The sequence below is a fragment of the Galendromus occidentalis genome, unplaced genomic scaffold (genome assembly GCF_000255335.2).
Source record: "Galendromus occidentalis unplaced genomic scaffold, Mocc_1.1 scf7180000077480, whole genome shotgun sequence".
Classification (NCBI taxonomy): domain Eukaryota; kingdom Metazoa; phylum Arthropoda; class Arachnida; order Mesostigmata; family Phytoseiidae; genus Galendromus; species Galendromus occidentalis.
This window is the reverse complement of record NW_003805468.1, coordinates 21486-38198: the sequence shown is the minus strand read 5'-3', so window position 1 is coordinate 38198 and position 16713 is coordinate 21486. Positions and strand designations below refer to the sequence as shown.

Below are 16713 nucleotides of genomic sequence, written 5' to 3'. Positions count from 1 at the left end.
CATGTATATGGGTATTTATACGTAATGTTTCGCGACCTTGATGATTGGTCCTGGATGAGTGGTTTTATCTTATTGTTCAGACCTTGTACGAGAAGTCTGCATTTGACTTTGTGTTCGTCATAGTTTTTCCGTTTGCTTCCGAACGTACTCAACTACCGGGAATGAGAGTTCTCGATGGCTATCGGTAGCTATACAACCGCCTCCGTTGCCGTATGTAGTGGCGCAGTGCACGGCGCAGTAGATCAGACTGCTGATGCTCAATAGTCGTTTGTGGAGTACGACGGAACTGAAAAGAAATCTATGCAACGTTACTCGAACAGCCTACAGCGGATCGTAACACGGACGCGGGGCGAGCGATCGAGCCCCAGAGTTTCTCTACCTCCTCTTCCAATAGTCTACCTCCTAGTCTTCGTCTAAAGAGCGAATATCCCGATTGGTGATCGGTTTGAAACGGAACGTTTGGACTCAATCAACGGATTCGACCGCTTACCATGGCAAGCAGCTCCGTTCCCGAAAGCCTTGTTCTGGGCCGAGCTTTTCATGAAGAGCTCTACGTAACGGTTGCCCATATGGGCATTATTCCGTTCCATGGCCTCAGCTGCATCTCTGTGGGAAGCGAATTCAACGTCGCATTCACCGGAGGGCCGACCCGTGGCGTCGAAGGTGAACCTGACGCTGGCCGGTCGGATCGGATCGAAAAACTGAAACACGTCATCCTCACAGGCCTTGTAGGGCAGGCCACGCATGTGGACGAAATGGCCGCCCGAAGGTCCGAAACCTCCGTTGCGGGAACTCCGGAAGGCGATGCTGCCCCCGCCACCGCTGTTGCCGCCGCCGCCACCTCCTCCTCCTCCGTATTCATACTCATCGTATTCGTTCGAGAAGTAATCTGGAAGCAGCACTTTTGTTCGAATCGGGACATCAAGCGTTCGGGACACGGAGACGAATCTATGTACCCTGTGAGCACGAATACACGGCTCTCTCATGGTGATCGCCGTCATCGGGGAGACCCCGGAAGGGGAAATCACGGACTTCCAACTATCTTTCTCTTTCTCTCTTCTCTCCCCAATCCCGAGGAAGCTAAGAAATCTCGACTAGGTGACTTACTGTGTCCTTGGCCGTTGCCGTGTCCCTTGCTCATGCTACCGGGGTTGCTTTTGAGGAACAACTCCACGTATCTCGTTCCCATATGAGCGTTGTTTTTGGCCATCGCGTCCTGAGCGTCTCGGTGCGAAGAGAACTCAACGTCACATTCGCCCGAAGGACGTCCACCGGCTTCGTAAATGAATTGTACGCTGACTGGTCGCAGGGGCGCGAAGAAGTCGTACACATCCGAGTCTGTGGCTTTGTATGGGATACCCCTCATGTGCACGAAGTGACCCTGTCCGGAGTAGGAGGCACCACTCGACTTGCCTGCGCGGCGACCCCCGTACCCGTAGTCGTCATATCCTGCAATTAATTCCTCCGTGAGCTCACTCTCACCCCAGAGCCCAAGCTTGTGAACTGACGAAAACCTGCTGTCAGAACTCACCGGTGCTGTAGCCTTCGTCTCGCCGAGGTGGGGGACCCCGTCCCATCATACGGTCGTATGGACCAGGACGCCCCCCTCTCTGTGGAGCAGCCCCTCCAAAGTTCCGGCCGCCTCCTCCGCTACCTCCGAATCCGCCTCCGAACGAACGCAACTGAGCGTGCAGTGAGCTCTCCATTTCACTGAGACTCGATTTGAAGATTTCGATATATCTGTGTTTGAAAGATCGGTTAGACATTCATTCGATGGTCGAGAGCGTGAAATTTTCAAAGGAATTATCCAAGCATGTCCTAAGGAACGAACAATTGAAAAACTGAGGGAAAACCATCTCCGTCACGCATGCGCAAAAAACTCGTGGAAGAAACATCAACGCAAGGGATCAGAAAAGCAGGTGTTTCCGAGCTACGAATCTGAATCGGACATCCGCGAGAAGGATTTCCCGAGCGATCCTCACGCTCCCTCCACGATGAGGGGCAGAATGCGCGCTCCCTCCGGGAACTTTTCTGTATTTTTTCACATCTGCGTCTTCCATAAGTTTCTCCTCAGAATGGGATACCACGCTAGCCGTGAATCCAGGCCTTAGCTGCATCCGGAAGCGCATACGATGATCGATTGACTGGAACCCTCGTCGGCGTGAAGATATCAAGCCCAGGGTTGAGAATTGGAGACGACAACAAGAATAGAATGAGGAGAATCGAATCGACGATAGAATTCCATGATGTAGGATAATCTTTCTCGAGAGCCGCTAGTGTCTAAGGCCCGGCAGCGGATCACATGACCCGGTCCTATGGCGGCATCTCAGCAGACTGACGTTCAGACTGATGTACCCGGGAAGGGTGCTGATGATGGAAACCTGAATTTCGCGCGAGCGCCGCCTCCCCCATCCTCATCGACCAGCCCTTCCGAAAGGTTCTGAGGGACAGGTATCCCTCATTCGGTCTTTACATTCCCGATTTTCCATTCCTGATTAGATCATTCACGTATTTCCTGCGTCCGACGCTGCCGTTGCTGGTGCTGCCCGACGGTTGCATCTTACCCTTGACAACATTACCCGTTCGACCTGACCTCCCTGTCCATGTTCGAGATTGTCCACGTTCAAAGTCTACCAACCTGTGGCCGATACGCTCTTTGTGTTTTTCGAGCGCTTTTTCGGCTGCTTCTTTCGACGCAAATTGTACGTAGGCGTCGCCCGCTGTCCTCCCATTGAAATCCACAGGAATCACAATCCCATTCGGAACTATTTCCAACCCTACAAAACCCAAATAACATCGACCGTTACCAGCAACCAAAGCATCGAGCCTTTGACCAACCAATAGACCACCTTCCCACAAACGCTCTGTCCTCCTGAGGTCCCATTGATTCTTCCTACTCTACGTTTCCTACTGGACCCGGGCGCCGAATCGAAGATCTCTCCTCTGCCTAGATGGTCGTATGATCATTCAATATCCTCAACTCCGTTTGAAGTCCGAAGCGAGCCGTCACAAGACCGTCAATTCGTCTCGAGGTTTCTTTCTGTCCCGAAAACCCGGTTTTGATGCCCTTTCGACCGCTCTCCAGGGGAAATTGGGAGACTTCCTCCGTCCAAATTTTCCCGATCAGGTCTCCTCCCGTACAGATCAATTGATCGAAAGATCGATCGATCTAGATCTTAAGGACACTGGCTGTCTCTGGTCTGGCTGAGAAACAGAAGTAAGTATGGAAGGAGTTTTGAAAGAAGTTTACCGGAGAAGAAGTTCGCGATTTCTTCCTTCGAGCAACCGAAGGGAATGCCTCGCAGTCTCACGATGCCTTCGTCCAGGGTATTCGATGAACTTTTCTTCATGCACCATTCCATCTCGGCTCTCTTCGCACGGAAGACCTCGATGTATCTGGAAGATATCGGTCGAATGATAGAGACCCGTAGCAGATATCCTCGAAAACATAATTTCGAAATTCGCTAAGAAGAGGCATCCACAAACCTGTTGCCCATGTTCTCATTGTCCTTCTTCAGAGCGTTCTCCACGTCTGGTTCCGATTCCAGCTCGACGTAAGCTTCGCCAGACGCGCGACCATCGCGAGTGTAGGTGAAATGAATGCCGTCCTTGCCATCTACTCGAGAAAATCCGCTCTGTCAAGAATGTCTCGGGACATCGATTCGCATGATCGCGAGGGATGTAGCTCGATCCCGGATTGCGATTCGTGGTTCGGGCAATCCCAGGTGACTCAAAACAATGTCCTGTGATAGACACTCGGAACGCCACGGACATACACGATACGCCGTCGCTACCTAGATGGTTGATCACGCGCGATGCGACGCCACGGTACTCACTCAGAACATGAACGTCGGAACCAAGGAAGTTCAGAACATCGTCATTTGTCGAACTCCAGGGCATTCCACGGAGCCTGACGATGGTATCCGCTTCGCCGTCCGACATTCCGAGATTTTAAATGTAGTCTTAAACGTGCCTGCAAAAAAGAAGGAAGAACAGATGAAACACGCCAGAATATCAACAGAGTTTTGCCGCTCGTTCCAAATAGCGATTCGATCTATTCCTCTCCGGTATCGTGTTCTCGTGCCACGGGAAGACCCCCTTTCTCAGAATCAAGTTCATTTTGATAGCAAGTAGCGCATCGAGATACTTCACGGGAGCCGCAAGCTCCAAGAGGAACACACAAGCTTCTCCTAGTTAAATCAGTCAGCCGCTCCGGAGTCACCGCTTCTCGATAACCTGATCCGGTGATCATCTCCCTCAACGCTGCTCACAATCGGTCCCATGAAGTTGTTTGGGAAACTTCCGACGGAGAGGCATTGGAGCGAGATGAGCGGTGCTTGAATTCTTCTGTTCCGAGCTGGACATCTCACTTGACCCGGAACAGGGTTGATGTACTCATCTGACATACGCCGGATCTCGGTATAGGCCTACCGGTCCACTCCCAAGCCGTCAGAGTGGAGAGAATCGTGAACTTACCGCAAACTTTTCCGAGAGTATACACTAACGGAAACGATTCACTACCGCTCCACGGTACCGCGGGATGCAGATCTACTTGCTCGAATAATCACACCGGTAGAGGTTGGCGTGTGTGAACGCTCTGCATTTGCGAGCTCTGGAGAGACGCCACAGAAGTGTTCCGCAGCTTCACCCGGAAGTACCTCCGTGCAGACGGGCAGCGGCTCGTGAAACTTCTCCCTGGCAACAGCGCTGGCGGCGTATTCTCCCCCACTGGATATTGCGATTTGAATCGTTCCCACTTTCCTCGCTCTCGGAGGAGTAAAAGATTCAGTCAAGTTCTCTCAACAGACCCCGGTAGAGACTAGAGATCCGAACAGCGCGGAACCCGAGTTTCCGGGTGATCGGTACCGGAGCGGTAGCGGTCAACGTAGGGTCCGAATCTACCAGCGACTACTCGGACAAAAGAAACACAACATCAGCCGAGAGGGTCTCTATCTATAGAGTGGTGGTTGGTCGGTTAGTCCGGTTGTTTATTGGTTGAAACTTTAGTAGTTTCTTGTTTTTATCCAAGAAAAGAGTCGAAGCAGCTTCGTTCGCGACAGAAAGCGTGTGTTCATAGTGATCTCCAAGACCAACCTCCCACTTCCAAAGCAGACATGAGCTTTTTATTGTAAGTTTCCCGAGCGAGCTCTATCGCTTGATATCCTCTCGTAGCTCTTCCAAGAGGTCGCATCTGATCGCCCTCGCATGGAGCAGGCATGCGTTGGCTCCTGGCATTCCGAATGCAGCGGCAGGGACTCATTCCTGGTTCCGCGAGGAATTGTCGCAGTACTCTCCGCATCTTGCCGCTTTAATTTGAGTTTCACCCCCGGCGAAGTTTTCCAACTCCAAAACATAGAGTGAGCTTCACTCGATCTATGTCATTTCGAGCCGAGGGAATCTAACATGGATCCGGAGGGTAGCTTCGGACCTAGGTTATCTGCTTGCACGGCAAACATCATTGGTAGGGAATATCTTGAAGCGCCGATTTTCGATTGCGAGTCCTTTTCGGCAAGCTCTCCGCTTCTCGCAATCCCGGTGGTTCCGTGCCAGATCACGGCGCTCAGACAGCTTTGTGACGCACGCTCACTTATTCCGTGGAGAACGATGGCCAACCGAGTCCCTACCGGTGACGATCCCCCTCATGGAATCTACAAATCTCATCGAGTTCATTCTACGAATTCTTTCAGTGGCAGCCGGGCTTCGAAGACCTTCAAGCCCAAAAAGAATATCCCCGAGGGAACCCACCAATATGACCTCATGAAACAAGCAGCGGCAACTCTGGGTAGCGGGAATTTACGGTTAGCAGTCATGCTCCCTGAAGGCGAAGATCTCAACGAATGGGTGAGTCGATGACTCCAGGAGACATCACTTAGCATCTCGCCGTCAGGCGAAGCAATCATCCCGTTCAGCTCGACGGATCAAGCTTCGGATCGGATGACGTTGCATTCACCTTGGAATCAACGAACTTCGAATCCACCATTGCCGCGTCTCTTAGTCTGTACCGAGCGACTCTGAGCGGAGTCGACGGACTCTAGATCCGGATGGAGTTCTCGCATCTGCTCTGGTCGCAGCGCTCCCGAATAAGATCGGTTTCGTTTCTTCCCCTCGCAGGTCGCAGTAAACACGGTAGATTTTTTTAACCAGATCAACATGCTGTACGGCACAATAACAGAATTCTGTCGAGAAGAGACTTGTCCGGTTATGTCTGCCGGACCGAAATACGAATACCATTGGGCAGATGGTACCACTGTCAAAAAGCCAATCAAATGTTCCGCACCAAGATACATCGACTATCTCATGACATGGGTACGTACATTTTATTAATTTCTCATTGTAATGACTGGAATACCGAAACATGCGATACAGCAGATGAGTAGATCATGAAGAAGGCATCGACTAAGATCCTGTCAATTTCCGCAGGTTCAGGACCAGCTGGATGACGAGACATTATTTCCCTCGAAAATCGGAGTCCCTTTCCCGAAGAATTTCCCGTCAATCGCCAAAACGATTCTAAAACGACTATTCAGGGTGAGTTTAGCTCTGAGTATATTCCAATGTTCCGACTCCTCTTCGGGCGAGAACGGCCTGAATCTTACGGAGTAGCGAGATGTCATCGGACAAGATTATGCCCCACATCGATCCACGGGTGGAAGGCGATCCGAAGTTTCGGTCACTTATTCCATATTGGAATCATTGAGCTTCCGCAAATTCTTACAGGTGTACGCACACATATATCATCAGCATTTTGCACAAGTAGTGCAATTGGGCGAGGAAGCGCACCTGAACACGTCATTCAAGCATTTCATCTTCTTCGTGCAGGAGTTCAGTCTGATCGAGAGACGAGAACTCGTACCGCTCCAAGAACTGATCGATAAGCTCACGAATAGAGATCAGCGTACACCGTTGGAAAATGGTCATAGTACCATCAATACGAGATAGACAGTGATCCTAACTGTTATAGACTATATAGTGATGTGAGATATGAAATGTTCAGTCTGGGAGCGGCAGTCATCCCCACCAAGCTCGAATGACGAGTGAGGCACTCAGGTTCATGGAGCGGTCGAGCTATCGATGGAAAGCATCATCTCCTCGCGGTAGGACACAGATGACAATTTACAGAGCAACGGAATCCGCGATGAAGTGATAACAAGAATGTCCCCACCTGATTTGATCGTTCGGATCGGCCGACTTCAAGCCGGTATCGGCTCGTATCTATATCGGGGAGCGGGAGTTCTCAAGTTCAATGCTAAATCTCGAGAATTACAGACATTCACGAGTCTGCCTCCGAAATTCACTATACCCGTGCCAGATTTGATATTTTCTTTATCATGTGAGTGATGCTTCCGGGAGGATGTACTTCCTGTGTGAGAGCTAGAATCGGAAAAGCGTATCCGGGAACAAGTAGCTGAGAGCAGTTTTCTATATCTATTTTTCCCAGTCGTCGATTGAATATGAAAGTTCGGTAAGATGGGAAGCGTGAGTGAGCAGAAGAGCGTCGCATCGAGCGCTCATGGAGAGTCTGAGTCGAGGATCTGAGAGGTGATTGCATCGATGAGGGGAGTATCACCGGTTGTTTTGAAAGAAGAACACTGAGATTCCTAGATTAAATTCACTCGCACCAAATTTGTAAATAAAGACAAATCTCATGCAAGCGGCGATGAGTGCAGCGAGCACACGGCAGACGAGGAATCAAAATGGCCGCGAGGAAGCCGAACGATCCTTTGTGCAAAGGCTGAGCTTGTGTGATCAAAATATATATGTTCATAAAAATCGATGAGTCTGGGCTCTTCATTCGACACATACGCGAATCCGATCTCCATGCTGAAATTTCCACTCGAGGACTCGTGGATCACTTCCCATTACTGCGATCCACTCCACATACGGGGTGACCATAGATTTAGTGACCGATTCTTGTGAATTTCGCCACCCTCGAACACAGGCTGATGCCTCCTAATGGTTCGAGGCTCCTGAAGAATCAATTTGTCCACGGCTTTGCCCGTTCGCTTTTCAATCCATTCGCGTCATTCCATGATGAATATCAATGAATCTAGGAAGCAACTTCCGAAAAACATAAGATTCTTCGCATCAATGCATGCTACTAGGCACCTGTAAACGACGCGCGTCGCTTTGGCTAGAAAATTCTGAAGATTTATCCGCTCTTTGATGGGCAGGACCTTGGCAAGGACGGACCGCCTCCGCGTTCTCGTCGCTGCCTCAGGACTGACGGTCTAGAGTCGCATATATCTCGGAAGATCCAAAGCCTTCGAACGATACAGGAAATCGCTGATCCTCCTCACTCCACAGTCGTCGCAGCTCCGATAGATTACAATTTCAGCGGCTGTCTCTTCTCCGCAACTGGAGAGTTCTGACTCGACACCGGATTTTTCTCGCTCTATTCTACGCAAGCTCTATACCACTCAAAGAACGATGACGCGTCCACACGTCGTCATTTGGACGGAGTGGAGGTCGCGAATTTCCCTGCCCTCGACCATCGTGTTCGCATTCGGAAGAATGGGAAGGCGTTCGACGACCGGATCCCTCCAAACGCTCCGCTCATAGTCGTAGGTCGAGTTTCCCCGATGAGAAAGACCGCTCATGTTGCACGATCACTCCTCAGTCTGGACATCTGGCTCCTGGTGGTCACGTGTGCTTCAGCGGCCGCCCTGGTTCTACATCGCGCGAAAGATCGAGAGGGACGGGTATCGATGAGGAACTCTTCTACCCTCTTCACGGAAGAGACTCTATTGCTATCCGTCGTCGCATCCACAATTCTCTTGTGGGACGATGGTGGGGCATTGTGAACCGTGACGAACTTCGATAGAGCTGACAGCTGTGTGACCCTGAGGCGGCCTCGCAGCGCTACCTGCTTCGCCAACGCCCTATTTCCCCAGACTTACCTCGCTCCTCAAGAGAAGCATAACAGTCTCCGTCTCGGAGATGAATGAAAAAGTAGATTCCATGCGAGATTATCCACGACTCGGAGACAGGAGTCGGAATTCGGGAATCAGGGAACTAAATGGCCGCATAGGGCTTGAGGATCGGTCTCGAACGTAGCATGGAGCGACCTTGGCGACACGAGCTTCTCCTCGGACGTGTTAGCTGTGTGTGTGATCATGGGTCTGAGTGAGTGCATAATTGAATATTTTTCCGGAGTTGGAAGCCGATTGGTCTTGAAAGACCGGAAGATCCGGGTACTTCTGACCCGGACCATCGGTCGCTCTGAGCCATTCTGAAAACGATCCCTGCGATGAGAAATAAGGCAATAAGCGAGGTCTAGTACGTGTTAATGGAATCTAGGGCCCGAGCGATACCTGTGAGCGCGGCTGCTTTTCCATCGATGTCAAGTGTTTCAGCTTTTCCCGTTCAGAGATACGTATGAGATAGGTATACCTTTCGACTGAAAAGAAACGGATGAAACGCCTAGACTTCGAAAGTCTATATAGAGAGCGGACCTACGAGATCACGAACGGTCGTGCTCGACGAAATATCGTTTCCCGGGACAGACCATCTCCCCAGTGGATACTCACAGCGGATGATTACGAATAGATTGAATTGAGAAAACGAGGAGCTTCTGATCTCCTTACGAATCGAGCCTCCTAATTCGGCAGATTGCATGAGTATTCAATGCGTTGACTGTAAGACGCCTACGAGTGATACGACACTCGTGTTCGATCGCTGTATTTCAACGGCAACTCGGTGGTCAACCTCGATCGGCGGCGAAACCGCGCATGCTTCGCACTCAAAGAGCCGCAGACCATCTACTGCTTCATGAGGTCAGTCTTTCTCAGGGCAACCCTCGCTACCTGTGCCTCGCTCGGGCGATCTCCCAGCGAAGGATTCCGCAAAATCTATTGGAACCGAGGTCTGATCGGATCTCGATCGGGGCTCGCGTGAGTCCGAGGAGTCCACGACCATGCTGCAATGAATCCACTTCTCTTCGCACCAGCTTCATCTCTGTTTCCACATGGTGATTCCTAGTCACAGCGATAATTTTTGGCGTGCAAATGGCTTTTAAATGGTATGGCAGTCTCCCGGAAGGGGATTCGAAGCCTCCTTTATTCGTTCCTATTTTCTTCACAAATACAGATTGGCCCGCGGAAAGAGTCTCCCCGGAATGTAGGGGAGCTCCCGCCGCTCAGGAATCCTGAAACTTGGTGAAGTTGAATATTGCAGTCAGTTCTTTTTCCGGAGGCACGAGAGCGTCGGAGAGCTTGCTCAAGGGTTTTTCGGATCTTTGATCTCGGGTTTTGGGCTGATTATGTGCTTGAGGTCTTGATGTAGAAGTATCGTCCCACGTAAGCCGACGGGGAGCTCCTTACAATCCCTGTCCAGAACGTAGGCACGGGCCGCGAGACATCGCAGTGGGGAGAGGCGAGTGTTATCGTGGAAGAAGATCGTGTTCAGTCTCCGAACATGGCAACAAAGGTCTGGAAGCCAATCTCCGAAAGTGAGTTCTCTGCGGATCTGCGTCAGTCTGATAAGAGCTCCGAGGCTGGAGAGCGCCGTGAAAGGCGCGTCGACGTACGCGCTGCGGAGCAGTATGCTCGGACAATATCTATAGAGCAGTTTCCTGACGGCAGCGTGTGAGTCCGCAGCGTAAACCAGCGACGCGCCGCGAGCCAGGAGTCTGTCGATGATGCCGGGCAGTTTCAACAGATTGTTCATCAGCTCCAAGTCGTCGATCCGGAGATCGGGCTTCGTGAGACATTTAAGCGAGTAGATGAGCAGATAATGGAGATAGATATCAAGATAGCGTTGAGGTATGGTTTCCAAATCTGTGCAGGGCAGGTGCCAACCGTCAGGAACATTGACGCCGATCAGGAAGAGCAAAACCGCTTGGAACCAAGTTGGTTGCAGTCTCCGGATGTGGCTGAATGCAGCGATGAACATCCGGGAGTGTTCTCGGTTCAGATTCACGTCATCGTAATGGTCCCGGGAGTCCGCCGTTCGATCCAGAAGGCTGACCAGCTGCTCGAAATCATTCGCGGTGTGATACATTGTTCGAAGCAGCCGGCTGTTGATCAGACCCAGAGCGTAGGACTGGCTGAGGAATTCCACCGGGTTCCTCTGCTCCAGCTGCTCCACCAGAGCGTCTATATCCTCCATGGACTCGAAGCATTTCGCCGGACGGGGATCACGCTCAACCCCGTGCCGGTCACGGATAGCTTGCGCCTTTCGAAAGTATTCCAAGTCCTCGAGTTTCTCAATCTTGAAGCCTTTTTTTATGGACAGTGCTTCATCGATTATCTGGATCTGTTGACATTCGAAGATCAAAGCTATTTCCTCGGCGCTCGTCTCTTCGAACTCGAGGAAGTCTTCCTCAGTAGTGTCACGACTTAGGATCAGCACGGCGTCCAGGAGCATCAAGTCTCTCTTCCGCACTGACAGTGCGGCCGACCTCCGATGGAACAGACGGAAGAAATGAAGGAGCTCTATGAAGAGTTTAGTTCGCGAACAACATTTCTCATGTCTTCGGCACACGACACCGGAATAGTCGCCGGGATTGTACGCTGAACAGATGAATCCCCGGCATATCATCAGGTCTATGCAGGGAAGGATCAGTTCTCGGTTTTTGTTGTGAGCGAAGTGATGAACTAAAACTCCGAACGCCCTCCGATCGCCGGGTTTTATTTCGAAAGGCTTGTCTTCTATCAGGTCCCGGACTCGCTTGATGTACTCATTGCCCTCGAAATGAGAACCAGGCTGGAAAAATATGAGATAGACCTCACAACCACTGCGAAAAGTCGCCGAAAGTCAAATCAGGGAAGGAGCTCATGATGGATCGAGAGATTCCCGCTAAGCGGGAATCAAAAGCTGAATAGACGAACTTTGGGGGGAAAACCGGTCGGAGGAGCTCACGGCGAAAATCTGTATCAGGAAGAATCAGACGGAGTCCACTTACGCACGGCATCCGCGGGTCGACTGCGTGCTGATTCACGAGCATCCTACCGCCGGTTTTACCACGTTCGTCTCTCGTGAGTTACCGAGACCCGGATCGCTCGACGTCTTCTCTAGCTTCATGGAATTCGGGCGCAGCAGTGCGAACAGCTGACGAAAAGCTAGCGAATGTTGAGGCACCAGAGGATGATTCCAAAGCCGATGCCGTCCTCCTTCGAAGGCGCTGAAGCGCGCGCGCAAGCTCGGAAGCGTCGATACTCTCCCCGGCATGATCATCACGGTATACTTGCACCGGATCAAAATTGAACGGCAGTGTCCTCGTCGAGAAAGGAGGTGCCGATCACAGGAATGTTGTCGCAACCTTCGACAAAGTCTCTTTCGGACACTCACCCCTTTCTCGCGGAAGCACAGTCTCGAGTCCAGGGGTGAGATCGTAGTCTCAACGGGGTATGGGCGATACTTCCATTCCTTGGGGCAAGTGATCGTTGCTGATCCGCGGAGCAATGTCCACGCTTGAGCGTTCGTATATTCTACATGTGTCATATTGATCGAGTGGATGCACAGACAGTCGTGGGTACTCGCGACGCAGGCCTCTCAGAATTGTTGAGAAATCCAAGAGAAAGCCCGGGAGGCGCTTATCCTAAACGTGTCATATGCTCGGATATTTTCTGAACGCCTTGAGGGTTCCCTGTGGTCGCGGGCGGCCGCTCGCCGTTCTCGCTGAAATTCTGATCCTGCCCCCGCTCGAATCGATTCCCCTCTACGACCCGAATAAGAAGGGATTCGCTATCCGATCGCGATTTTGATTGAGAGCAAAAGCGTTGGGTTTTTTTATTCAAAGACGTTTACTCGGAGAAGCAGTCCCTGAAGCGCGAACCGGTTTCCTTAGCGAATCCACGAGCTCTTTCTCGGAGCTCGTCGAAATTAGCGGTCGTGTTCTCGCGGAACTCCGTAACGATTCGGTTGACGGCATCGACGAGCTCGACGGTTGCTTCAGAAATCGCGGGTAGGACTTCGGTCGCGATTTCTTTCACCCACATGTAATGACAGCGTCCTTTGGCAATCAGACCGTCGGCCTCCGTCACGCAGTCGTCGAAGTGCTTGCGAGCGTCGCTGAGACTAGGGGAGAGACTCGATTTTACTTGAGATCTCGAGCAGGGGGAGCAGATTCACGGCGGAAAATCGTTGCGGAAGTCACTCACGGTCTGGACATGGCCTCCATAAATTCCCCTGTCTTCTCCTCGAAGTCTTCTCTCGCTTTGACGACGGAGCCGTCGTTCTCTTTGTCAACCTTGTCGAGATGCCTGTTCACCTCGTCCATGAGCGCATTGGATTGACTTCTGGCAACCTCTTGCGCACACTCTCTGACTGAAAGTTGCTCCAAATTGAGAATACATTTTCACTTGACCGCAGACACGGGACTTTCCGACATTAATCACCTGCTTTCATGTCCCACGCATTGGCGCAAGCGGCCACGGAACACAGGACGATGATGGCGAACGTGCGCATATTGTACGTGGCTGAGCGGATCGATAACGATTCGCGGTGCTCTCTGCTCGTCTTTTATTCTTGTTCGCTCCAATACTCAAATACCCAAATGTTCGAAAACTCTGACGCGACAACGATCAGCGTCAGCGATGAGCGGAACAATCATAGCCCTCCTCGAGTCCGCGAGGAGACACGTCCAGCGGCTGTTTGACGTGCATGATTCCAACGACGCGAACGCTTTCGCGCGGATGGACAATTCCCCGTCAAACTTCCATTGTTCACATCGTTGGGACATCCTTGCCATCAGAAGCTATCGTCTTTGGAATCGCACCGAGCAGCAGAGCTTTAGTGAGAATGTTCCATTTAGGGAAGTGTCAACTTTTGACGAGAATTCCCTTCGCAACCGACAGAGTAAGCTGTGACCTCCGCCAGGCTGAGAGCGAGGAATATGGAGTCAAGGTCCGAAAATATCAAGCAGCCTCATTAGCAGCGCCCCGACCCAGTTTCCTACAGCTCGGCCCCAAAAATAAGTCGGAGGCGAATGGGGTGACCGGGTCATCAGAGATCGGAAACGCTGTTGCCGGCATCGATGGCGGGGTCGTTGATGAGTCTCGGCAAGTCCCTCGCGTCGGCACACAGGTCTTGAGATGCGTCTGCACACTCGAACTAAGCATGACACTGGGCCTCCAGATCCTCCGAAATGAACTATCCCTTGAATGAATCATCTCGGTTCACGACGACGCCATCTTCCGGAGGAAAGATCAGAGACGCGCGGCACATACCGACAGTAAGAATGAGATCGCAAACGAGGTATCTCGTCGGCATCCCGGAGAGGTGCTTGGATATATCCTGCGCCGATGCCAATGCGATTCAGCTGAGTCTCAGAGAGCGGATTCTAGGACGGGAGCGATCCTAGGTCTGCGACCGCGGGACAACATCGGTGGACTGTGCAATGAGCAATGAAGGGACAACCCCAGATGCCCTCGGGCGTCGCGGACTCGGGGAATGAATCTCCCGGGTAATCGGGGTAGCTTGCGCTGAGGTGGAGCTCCACAGCGGCTGATACACCGTGGAATCTAATCCTCAGCCGATCCGGAGGCATTCCCTCAAATCTTGAGCAATTAAAGTCTGCGTCACATTAAGCCGCCTGCGGGGCTCTCGGCGGACGCCAAATGACGCCACCATCTAGCGACCTGGCCGAGATACGGCTGGGCGGGGATCGATCAGGGAGCCCACGCAAAACCCGAACTGGTATATTCACCAACGTTAGGAACTCCGGAGAATCGACTGTCAGTCACGCCGTATTATTCAACTCTGGTCGTGAATGAACCTCACCATCTCCTCTAGAGTCAATATTGTATGCCAACGATCGGCTTGTCGGTTCCGAGTCCAGATAATTATTCTCCATGAAGATCGACTTCCAATCATCATCATCATTTTAAATCGATTGATCATAATTTCTTTACGGACTGAGTTTCTTCCTCTTTTCCTTGCTTTTTCTTACAATACCCTCATTTTCCATAGTTTCTCCTGATATGATCATTATCGGACAAAAGTTCCGGAACGACCTGCTATTAGCTACATATATCGCATCCTATTATATTCCCCGACTGCAGAGCAATGAAACGAGAAATCTCATGGTGAGTTTTATTAAGTGGAAGAAAAGGCGTTCGTTCCTCGCCAATTACAGGCCCACGCATTCCTTGACGGAGGTAAGAGCTTGCTTCGCGAAGTCGCGACCGAGGTCAGCCATGTCGTCGAGACCGCTGCGCTGTTCTTTCCCGAACTCGGCGGCGATTTCCTTGATGGTTTCAGTGAACTCTTTGGCGCTTTGCTTGGCCGCGGGGATCACAACATCGACGAGGGTCTTTCCGGCGTCGATGGCGCATCCGGCTTTCTTGAAGAAACCGTCAGCTTGCTCAACGCAGTCGTCGAACTGTTGGCGAGCCTCGTCGATCCTGAAAACAGTAACGGACCATCGTGAGCAGCGTGAAATTCACCTTGCGATCGACGCCTCAAAACTTCAGACGACTCACGGAGCGGAGGCAGATCTGCGGAACTCCTTGACCTTCTGCTTGAACTCGGTCCTGATCCTCTTCGCGGTCTCATTTCCATCTTCAGCGAGTTTCTTCAGGCGGCCGTCGACTTCATCGCCGAGGTTGTCGATTTGCCGACCGATCCGCTCCCGGACGCATTGGCTGACTAGGAAAGCATCAAAGGAAGCGTTAGATGGGGACTCCCCCGATTACCACCGGTGAGTGGGAGCCGCGCTACTTACTCTCCTCGAAGTCGATGGCGTAAGCCTGCGCGACGATGAGGCAGAGAGCGACGATGCTGAGGCTGCGCATGTTGTGAATTGCTAAGAACAGACAACTGTGACTTCCTAGAATCCCTCCAGGGCTTTTATTTCGAACCTCTGACGCGATAAATCGGATGAATGGAACTTTCGGAGGTTGTGATACGGCACGTCAAAGATCACCGGAACAATGACGACGAGTTTGAATCGAGTCATTGTCTTCCGGGATAAGGAAGCGTCAAACTCCAGCTGATCTGTGAGATCCTCAAACAAGCCACATCCGGATCAACGTGGAAACGCCCAACCCTCAATGTCGGCGTGGTTCATGATACCGAATCCGATTCGGATTCCGAACATGAGTAGATACATGTATGTAGGTACTGGAAGACCGGAAGAACAGAGCCGCCCCGAAATTCTGACTCAGATTGTCTGTGATTCTCCGGGAGTCCGGCGCAGTCGAGAGATTCCCTGTCGCGTGGTCGAGGAACGAGAGAACCTCTCGATGATCGCCCCATTTCCGACGTTGAGGGCGGCGGTAAGACAGCTACGACGTCCGAGGATTCGCAACTTCCCGAATTCCTCCATGTCATATCTGGGCTCCCGCAGATCCGAAGGTGTGTATCGCGTCGACCATCCAGGGTCACCATCTGGCAGCTGACGGAAAGCACTTCCGGTCGGTCCATCTTGTCCAAGATTTGGACCCCGGCATGAGGGGGGAAGAGCATTCCGCCACAATCTCAGAGGGCCCAATAGAATGCGCGCATCTATATATATAAAAACGTATATATAAAAACTGGGATAGCGGGGAACCAGGAAAGCGGGGAACCGGAAAGCGGGGAACCGGGAAAGCGGGGAACCGGGAAAGCGGGGAAACCGGGAAAGCGGGGAACCGGGAAAGCGGGAACCGGGAAGCGGGAACCGGGAAAGCGGGGAACCGGGAAAGCGGGGAAACGGGAAAGCGGGGAAACGGGAAAGCGGGGAAACGGGAAAGCGGGGAAACGGGAAAGCGGGGAAACGGGAAAGCGGGGAAA

The 16713-nt window shown here is 51.9% G+C and overlaps 4 protein-coding genes across 4 annotated transcripts; 1 reads left to right on the top strand and 3 right to left on the bottom strand.

The window, feature by feature from the left end:
* Positions 1–175: 175 nt before the first annotated feature.
* On the bottom strand, positions 176–3942 carry LOC100907528 (heterogeneous nuclear ribonucleoprotein F). Its single transcript, XM_003745220.2, has 8 exons — positions 3837–3942; positions 3487–3616; positions 3251–3396; positions 2639–2777; positions 1532–1740; positions 1108–1449; positions 491–889; positions 176–298 (listed from the first exon to the last, which is right to left on the bottom strand). The coding sequence occupies exons 1-8, from the start codon at positions 3940–3942 to the stop codon at positions 258–260; spliced, it is 1512 nt and encodes a 503-aa protein (XP_003745268.1). The 3' UTR covers positions 176–257.
* Positions 3943–4951: 1009 nt separating this feature from the next.
* Positions 4952–7230, top strand: mats (MOB kinase activator-like 1). Its single transcript, XM_003745257.2, has 5 exons — positions 4952–5128; positions 5688–5841; positions 6112–6306; positions 6421–6528; positions 6718–7230. The coding sequence occupies exons 1-5, from the start codon at positions 5115–5117 to the stop codon at positions 6937–6939; spliced, it is 693 nt and encodes a 230-aa protein (XP_003745305.1). The 5' UTR covers positions 4952–5114; the 3' UTR covers positions 6940–7230.
* A 5474-nt stretch (positions 7231–12704) lies between these two features.
* LOC100907386 (uncharacterized) lies at positions 12705–13456 on the bottom strand. The gene is made up of 3 exons (XM_003745219.1): positions 13338–13456; positions 13101–13266; positions 12705–13017 (listed from the first exon to the last, which is right to left on the bottom strand). The coding sequence occupies exons 1-3, from the start codon at positions 13405–13407 to the stop codon at positions 12744–12746; spliced, it is 510 nt and encodes a 169-aa protein (XP_003745267.1). The 5' UTR covers positions 13408–13456; the 3' UTR covers positions 12705–12743.
* A 1563-nt stretch (positions 13457–15019) lies between these two features.
* On the bottom strand, positions 15020–15763 carry LOC100907242 (uncharacterized). The gene is made up of 3 exons (XM_003745218.2): positions 15665–15763; positions 15423–15588; positions 15020–15344 (listed from the first exon to the last, which is right to left on the bottom strand). Exons 1-3 carry the CDS (start codon positions 15732–15734, stop codon positions 15071–15073), a joined length of 510 nt encoding a protein of 169 aa, XP_003745266.1. The 5' UTR covers positions 15735–15763; the 3' UTR covers positions 15020–15070.
* Between the last annotated feature and the right edge of the window lie 950 nt (positions 15764–16713).

What these genes read in the sequence shown, in the direction of transcription:
- LOC100907528 (XM_003745220.2), bottom strand. Translation starts at nt 3,942, where the DNA reads ATGTCGGACGGCGAAGCGGATACCATCGTCAGGCTCCGTGGAATGCCC. An exon ending in AAAGAGCGTATCGGCCACAG is followed by an intron (nt 1,741 to 2,638) that starts GTTGGTAGACTT and finishes TTTCAAACACAG; the next exon opens with ATATATCGAAATCTTCAAAT. An exon ending in AGACGAAGGCTACAGCACCG is followed by an intron (nt 1,450 to 1,531) that starts GTGAGTTCTGAC and finishes AATTAATTGCAG; the next exon opens with GATATGACGACTACGGGTAC.
- mats (XM_003745257.2), top strand. An exon ending in GCGAAGATCTCAACGAATGG is followed by an intron (nt 5,842 to 6,111) that starts GTGAGTCGATGA and finishes TTCCCCTCGCAG; the next exon opens with GTCGCAGTAAACACGGTAGA. An exon ending in TCGACTATCTCATGACATGG is followed by an intron (nt 6,307 to 6,420) that starts GTACGTACATTT and finishes CAATTTCCGCAG; the next exon opens with GTTCAGGACCAGCTGGATGA.
- LOC100907386 (XM_003745219.1), bottom strand. Translation starts at nt 13,407, where the DNA reads ATGCGCACGTTCGCCATCATCGTCCTGTGTTCCGTGGCCGCTTGCGCC. An exon ending in TGCGTGGGACATGAAAGCAG is followed by an intron (nt 13,267 to 13,337) that starts GTGATTAATGTC and finishes AGCAACTTTCAG; the next exon opens with TCAGAGAGTGTGCGCAAGAG. An exon ending in ATGGAGGCCATGTCCAGACC is followed by an intron (nt 13,018 to 13,100) that starts GTGAGTGACTTC and finishes TCTCTCCCCTAG; the next exon opens with TCTCAGCGACGCTCGCAAGC.
- LOC100907242 (XM_003745218.2), bottom strand. Translation starts at nt 15,734, where the DNA reads ATGCGCAGCCTCAGCATCGTCGCTCTCTGCCTCATCGTCGCGCAGGCT. An exon ending in CGCCATCGACTTCGAGGAGA is followed by an intron (nt 15,589 to 15,664) that starts GTAAGTAGCGCG and finishes ATGCTTTCCTAG; the next exon opens with TCAGCCAATGCGTCCGGGAG. An exon ending in CGCAGATCTGCCTCCGCTCC is followed by an intron (nt 15,345 to 15,422) that starts GTGAGTCGTCTG and finishes TACTGTTTTCAG; the next exon opens with GATCGACGAGGCTCGCCAAC.